Genomic DNA, 7,500 nt, shown 5'->3' on the forward strand with positions numbered 1-7,500 from the left:
ACAGTTTTTCTCCCTCTCTTCCCTTCCTCGCTTTCCCCCTCCCTTCCACCCTCTTCTCCTCCCCTCCCTCTCCCTCTTTCCCTTACCCCCTCTCCCCTCCAATTCTAATGACACTCTTTCCCTTACCCCTTCCTCTCTTACCCCACTCCCTCTTTCCATTTCCTTCTCTTCCCTTCCTCTCTTCCCCTCCCCTCCCTTCCTCTCTTCCCACTCCGTTAACCTCTCTCCTTCCCTCCCTCCTCTTCTCCCTTCCCCCTCTCCTTCCCTCCCATACCTCCCCTCCTACCTCTCTCCCTTTCTTTCTCTCCCCCCCCTCTTCTCTTTCCCTAACTAACTCCCCTCCTCCCCTCCCTCCCCCTCTTCCCCTTCCACCCCTCCCTCCCCCCTCTTTCCCTTCCACCTCTCCTCCTAACCTCCCTTCCTCTCTTTCCCCTCCCCCTCCCCTTCCCCCTCTCCTCCTCCTCCCTCCCCCACCCCTACCTCCCCTCCTCCCCCGTGTTTAGTTCCGGCCCATTAATACGGTCAGGTCAGATTGAGGTGCAGAAATTTAATATCTGTTTTATTCTCAGAAATGGAGAGATCTTTACAGATATAAATTATTATATATATTTTTTTAGAATATATATCAACGTACTGTTACGGAAGTTGATTCGATGTTTTTTATATTGTTGAATACGTACGTTTTTTTTATTCCTTTTTTATTACGGTTGTCATTTTTGCGTTATTTATGTTAGATTTATTTTCGTAATTTATATTGATATTGATTGATTTTTTTTCTTTCTGTTTAGTGTAATTATCATTGAAAAGAATATCGTATTGTTTAAGAATTATCTTTTCTTGTTTTCTGTATATCTTTATAAATGATATTTAAATTTTGTAATTTGTGTGATTTATTAAGATTTAGTCTCTCTCTCTCTCTCTCTCTCTCTCTCTCTCTCTCTCTCTCTCTCTCTCTCTCTCTCTCTCTCTCTCTCTCTCTCCCTCTCCCTCTCTCTCTCTTTCTCTCTCCCTCCCTCTCTAGGTTAATAACTAATCACTCACCATATACATGTCATTACGGACTAAAACAATCATATAGTATTTTTTTATTTATTTAATTACTTGCATATTCTTAAGTGTGAACTGATTTTTATGTGCTCCATTTGACTATAAGGACTAATGAATGTTTAATTTTTTTTTACTTATGTGCCTGTAGGACGAGTATGTTCCTGATTGAAATATATCGTTATTTAATCGTCTTGTTGTAATTTCGTTTCTGTTGTTTTTGTTTTCATAATTCCTTGTTCTGTATCAACTCAGTAATACATGCACACATTTTTTTTCTTCTAAATCTCCCTTTTTCCCTTTCTTAATTGAACGGATTCGCTCTAAGCTCCCGTCCTCCCAACCCCCCAACCCCCTTTCTTTAAGACCACGCCCCCTCCCTTTCGCAAGGTAAGCGACACGAGGGTCACACGGTTCGCGAACTGAAACCTCGCGAATCGGCTTGATCGCGTCGCTTTGAGGGCCTTTCGATACAGCCATAACCTGCCACGATTGTTCTGTGTCCCGCGGCGTGAAGGGAGGCAAGGCGGCGCGCGGTGGTGGGGCTAAGCGACGCGGCCGAACGCGTTCCTGTGCCGGTTTCCATTTCGATGTCGAGAACTTGAACGCGTTTGTGGGTGGGTAGGGGGTGGGTAGGTGGAGATGGGGTGGGGGTACGTGTGTGGGTGGGTTGGGGAGATCTTGTGTGTGTGTGTGTGTGTGTGTGTGTGTGTGTGTGTGTGTGTGTGTGTGTGTGCGCGCGCGTGTGTGCAACCCCCCCCCCTCCCTAGACGTTCTTTGCTCCGCCTCTTGATTTACAGTTTTTGGATGCCGACGCACGAGATTGTTTATGATTCCTGGAGCGAGAATCAAGCAGCAGCTGTTTCCTCTCGCAAATGATTCACCGGAATGCATCGTGCATAATGCTGCGATATCCATCCGTTCCGCACACGGTTTACATGCACGCACACACACACACACACACACACACACACACACACACACACACACACACACACACACACACACACACACACATGCACATTTGGATAAACAGTTAAACGAACTTATAAACACGTAAGCCTATGTATTTGTATATGTACGTGAACAGAGAGCGAACATTGCATATACAATTAAATATATTTGCACCCTTATATAAGCATCTTACCGGACAATGAAATAATAAATAAAAGGCCGATTAGACAAAAGAATAAAACGAAATGATGAATTCAACCTCCTGGAGATCTGAAGGAAAACTTAAAACCCTTTTCTTTCAGAGTAGGCCTGCTAATTTCAGAGAGTAGAATTATTATTTCTATCCCATTAACAATAAAACATAAATCTGAACTCACAAATTAAGAAAAATAAAATAATGCAATACACGAAAAACACAATTAAAAACCTTGAAAAATAAAAAAAATAAATCCACAAGTAAACTAAAAACGTGTCTCTCTTTCTCCACCTTCCAGGGATCTGAACGAAGCATCGCTGTTATGGAACCTCAAGATCAGATACGACAAGGAAATGATATATGTAAGTACAAGAACAATGTATGTATTTGCTGGTAGGTTAGCCACAACGCAATTTAGGGCTAAAGACCGTCATTAACTAGTATTAAAGAATCTGCAAATGGCTGGGAATGTGATTTGAATGCGGTCAATTCAGTGGCGGCGACTTCCTTGTTAAAATTTAGGTCTGTGTGTTACTGTTTGTTTATATGTATGTAGTTTTTTGCCTGGTATTTTTAAAAATCTTTTTTGGCAATAGGAGAACTGTACTTCCTGACGCTGAGTAATGGTTTGGAATAAATTGCTGGATACGTTTATGATAACTTGATTGAGATGAAGTATATGTAAATCTACATCATGTTTCAATTTTCCCGACATTAAAATTGAATCTAATAACTAATATAAAAATGCAGAGCTGAGTTAAGACTCAAGATAAGAGACAGTTCGGTTGAAAATAACCTCTTAAGGCAGCCTTAAGTGCAGCTCATAAAGCAAGCCATTTTCAAGCATTGTAAATTATGGAACAGCTATAATCATTAGTAACAGGTATTTTGGGTCATTGGCTGAGACTAATCGTTCTATTTCTCTTCCTCTCCTTCTTCATCTCTCTTTTCATGTTTTTGTTTTATTATCTGTATCATTTTTCAATATTATCTCCGTTTTCTTTTTAATACCCCATGTTCTGTTGTTTTTCGACCTCGTCTGCTCCTCCTCCGCCTGACTTCCCATTTTCTCTTTTCTTCCCCTTCGTTAATTCCTTCATCCTCCACCCTCCTCTTCTTCTTCCTCACCGGTACCTCCTCCCCCTCCTCCTCTTCCGTCCCCACTGCCTCCTCCTTGGCTTTCTTCCCTTCCTTCTCCTCCTCCTTCTCTTCCCCTCTTATCCATTTCTCCCTCTCCTCTTCCTCCCCTACCCACTCCCTCTCTTTTCTCCTCCTCCTCCTCCTCCTCCTCATCTTCCACTCCCTCCACCCTCTTATCTACCCACTCACTCCTCCCTCCTCCCTGCCCCACATCCCCCACTCCACCTCCCCACCCTCACTCCTCCCTCCTCTCTCCACCCTCCAATTTCAAAAATTAAATTCTAATCTCCTCCCCCCCCCACCAGACCTACACCGGCAGCATCCTCGTGGCCGTCAACCCATACCGTATGTTCGACATCTACGGACTCGACATGGTGAAGAAATACGAAGGCCAGATCCTCGGCACGCTGCCTCCGTAAGTGTTGTTTGTTTGTTTTTGTTTGTTGTTTGTTTTTGTTGATTTTATTGTTTCATTGATTCTGTTTTGTTTGTCTTGTTAGGAATGTTGTTTAGTGTTTCTCATTTTTTGTTACTATGAATGTAATTATTATTACTTACGATCACTTGGTTATTGTTGTTGTTATTATTATCACAATCATAATTATCAATACCACTATCATTATTACTATTATTATTATACTATCATTATTATCATCATTATTACTATAAATACCATTTCTATTACCACTACAACTACTATTACTATTCCCAATAGTTGTAGTAATAATCAGTACTAATCTCACCGGTATTATCATTAGCGCATTCTCCTTAACACGAACCGAATCAAGCTCCCCCCCTCCAAAAAAAAATAATAATAATAATAAATACAATGAAATAATAATAATAAAAAAATAATGATGATAATAAATAAATAAATAAATAAGCGCATGAGATAATGTAAACAAAGCCATCCGGGACCCTCGCCTGAGCACCGCCCTCTTTTCCCGCAGACACATCTTCGCCATCGGGTCGGCGGCGTACTCGCGCATGAGCAAGGACAACGTGAACCAGTGCGTGGTCATTTCGGGCGAGTCTGGCGCCGGCAAGACCGAGTCTACCAAGTTGATCATGCAATACTTGGCCGCCGTCAACAAGTCGCAGAGCAATCTGATCACGGAGCAGATCCTGGAGGCGTCGCCGCTGCTCGAGTCCTTCGGCAACGCCAAGACCATCAGGAACGACAACTCGTCCCGCTTCGGGAAATACCTCGAGGTCTTCTTCAAGGAGTAAGTCTTCTGCTGCGTCCTTTGTAGGGTCTTGCGGGATCTGTTACTTTGGTCACGCTCTTCTGTATATGTATATATATATAAGTATATATATGAATGTGTGTGTGTGTGTATGCATATATGTAAACCTTGTGTGTTTGTGTTTATTTTTGTTCTGTATATGTATATATATAAGTATATAAATGAATGTGTGTGTGTGTGTTTGTGTATGTATATATGTAAACCTTGTGTATTTGTGTTTATTTCTTCATTTATCTAACGTCGCATCCAAAGCGCGATGCGTGGGAGCGTTGTCATCTTGCACGCGTTCTTGTGGAAGAAGTAAACATCATTTAGGTTCAGAAAAAAAACAGATATTTGCATAAGAGATGAACAAGATCAGCTGATATGCCACTCGGTGTGCTGTTTGCAACGGTAAATCTCATTTGCGGGCCGAAAGCACTCATCTTGGCAACATTAGCCTGGTTTGCTTGCACTGTTCAGGAGAAGAAAGGGTTTTTTTGGACGTCACATCATCAATGCTTGTGGACATTTAAGCCAAATGACATTCATTAAGTGTATGTTGTGTTGTTGTTTTTCGAGATGAGCGAGGAATTGCTTTTTTGATTACGTTTCATTTGGTGTTTTTGAGTATGTATATGTAAATGTATTATGTGTTTAGGCCTATATGTGTGAGTGTGCATGTGTATGCACATGTATATGTATTATTTATGTGTGTGTTATATATATATATATATACATATATATACATATATATATGCATATATATACATATATATATACATATACATATATATATATATATATATATATATATATATATATATATATATTTTTTTTTTTTTTTTTTTTTTTTTTTTTTTATCTAAACCGAGATCGCACTTCATAACCTCCCCTCTCCCTCCCCCTCCCCCTCTTTCCCCCCGTCCAGCGGAGTGATCACGGGCGCCAAGATCACGGAATACCTCCTCGAGAAATCGCGCATCGTCACGCAGGCGCCGGAGGAACGGAACTACCACGTCTTCTACGAACTGCTTGCCGGTTTGCCGCAGGACCGGAAGGCCAAGTATGGACTCACGACGGCCGATAAATATTTCTACCTCAACCAGGTACGCGGAACTCTTTAATCGGGTTATGATTTGCGTTTGGGGTTTGGTGCTGTTTTTATTTTTTTTTATTTTTTTATTCTATCGTTTGGCATTTGTTTGTTTGTTTTATAGTGTCTTTTGCCGTTTTTTTTTAATTAATTGTTCCATAAGAATTGTTCTTATCTCATCTCAACCCCCGCAAAAAATATAATGATAATAAAAAAGTTTTCTCTGTCATAAAATAATGAAAAAATAAAAGAGAGAGATAAAAAATACTAATACGTCAAAGTCCCAAGTCCCTTCAAACCTCCAACCTTCTGGTGTCTATCCAGACCTTGTCATCTTGCAATAGATGTCTTGAGAAAGGGACGGAGATTGCGTCATTCCTTTCAGCGAAATGTCTTCCCTTGTGGCCAACCTTCGCCGTGGCCCGCATTTTATGGCCATGGGTTGACGTTTATTGGCATTTTATTGCAGTTCTTATTTTGTCAAATCAAACTTGTTCCTTTTCTCCCCGAGTTGGGTTTTATGGTGCTTTGTTTTGATTTTGTTTTTTTTTGTCGATATTATTAGAAAATTATATATCAATTTGGGATGAATCTTTGATTATTTAAGTTGATGATGAAATAGTAAAAAATAATCTTAATAGGATAAAAGTTGCGATGAATATTTGATCATATAAGTTGATAATTGAATAACAATTCTAAAAATATATAATAAACTGAGTGATCATCATTTGTATACTGATATGTGTCAGTATGAAATCTAGATTAATAGCCAGTATTTTTCAGATCATTAAATATTCACCCTCCCATCTTCAGAGAAATATATCCTATCATGCTATGTAAAAGACTCATTTACAACACAGTGTTTACATGAAAATAAAATACTTTACGTCACATTTGAAGGAATGAATATATATTTGTCTAAGCTTAAACAAATTCACAAATTATTTTATAAGTAAATAAACTAATAAATTCATAGCCAGGTGATTAGTGGCTTGATTTCATTTCCCTGACATAGACGTATAAATGATGAATAGATAGACAGATAGATTGAGGGATTTAGGTGGATAGAAAAGTAGATAGATTTATATAAATGAAGAAATTACTTGTTTGTTTATACAGACGAATAGGTAAATTTGCATAAGCAACACCATAGATAGATTTGCATTAACAACTACGTACATAAATTTGCATAAACAACTACATAGGTAAATTTGTAGCATTCCCTTCCCATCCCCATCCCCATCCCCTTCCCCTTCCCTCCCTCCCCATCCCCATCCCCATCCCTTACCCTCCCCATCATCCCCCATTCCTCCCTCCCCCATTCCATCCCCATCCCCATCCCACCCCCACCCCCACCCCCACCCCCACCCCCCACCCCAAAGAAAAAGAACCCCCCCTCTAACGCATCCCCCACCTCCCCCCAGGGCGGCTCGTGTCAGCTGGAGGGCAAGTACGACGGCGAGGACTTCCAGGCGCTGCTGTCCGCCATGCAGGTCCTCGGCTTCTCTTCGCAGGAACAGGATACCATCTTTAGGATCCTGGCGGCTGGTAGGATGCTCAGGGATTGTTTTTGTTTGTTTGTTTTGTTTTTTTGTTTGTTTTTGTTGTTTGTGTTGATATTAAGCCGTCGTTACTGTCGTTATGTTTTTTTTAAAATGATTATTGTCATTGTTATTATCATTATTATTACTTTTGTTATTATTATTGTTGTCATTAATATTGTTAACGTTAATATCATTATCATTATTAATATAATTATTATCATTATTACTATTATCATTACCATCAGTAAAACAGACATCACACCCATAAATAAACACCATAACCACAGACACACCTCCCTC

General features: G+C 40.1%; 1 protein-coding gene across 1 annotated transcript in view; it reads left to right on the forward strand.

Annotated features, from left to right (window-relative positions):
- Positions 1-7,500, forward strand: part of Myo10A (unconventional myosin 10A) — a 107,312-nt gene that overhangs the window by 17,031 nt on the left and 82,781 nt on the right. The window contains exons 4-8 of the mRNA XM_086537442.1: positions 2,493-2,556; positions 3,640-3,749; positions 4,285-4,560; positions 5,492-5,669; positions 7,081-7,204. Of these exons, the coding sequence (XP_086393568.1) occupies positions 2,493-2,556; positions 3,640-3,749; positions 4,285-4,560; positions 5,492-5,669; positions 7,081-7,204 (752 nt within the window). The remainder of the gene's footprint in view (positions 1-2,492; positions 2,557-3,639; positions 3,750-4,284; positions 4,561-5,491; positions 5,670-7,080; positions 7,205-7,500) is intronic.

This window comes from Penaeus japonicus, unplaced genomic scaffold (assembly GCF_977035675.1).
Source record: "Penaeus japonicus unplaced genomic scaffold, GWHDUDI00000001_assembly GWHDUDI00000006, whole genome shotgun sequence".
NCBI lineage: Eukaryota > Metazoa > Arthropoda > Malacostraca > Decapoda > Penaeidae > Penaeus > Penaeus japonicus.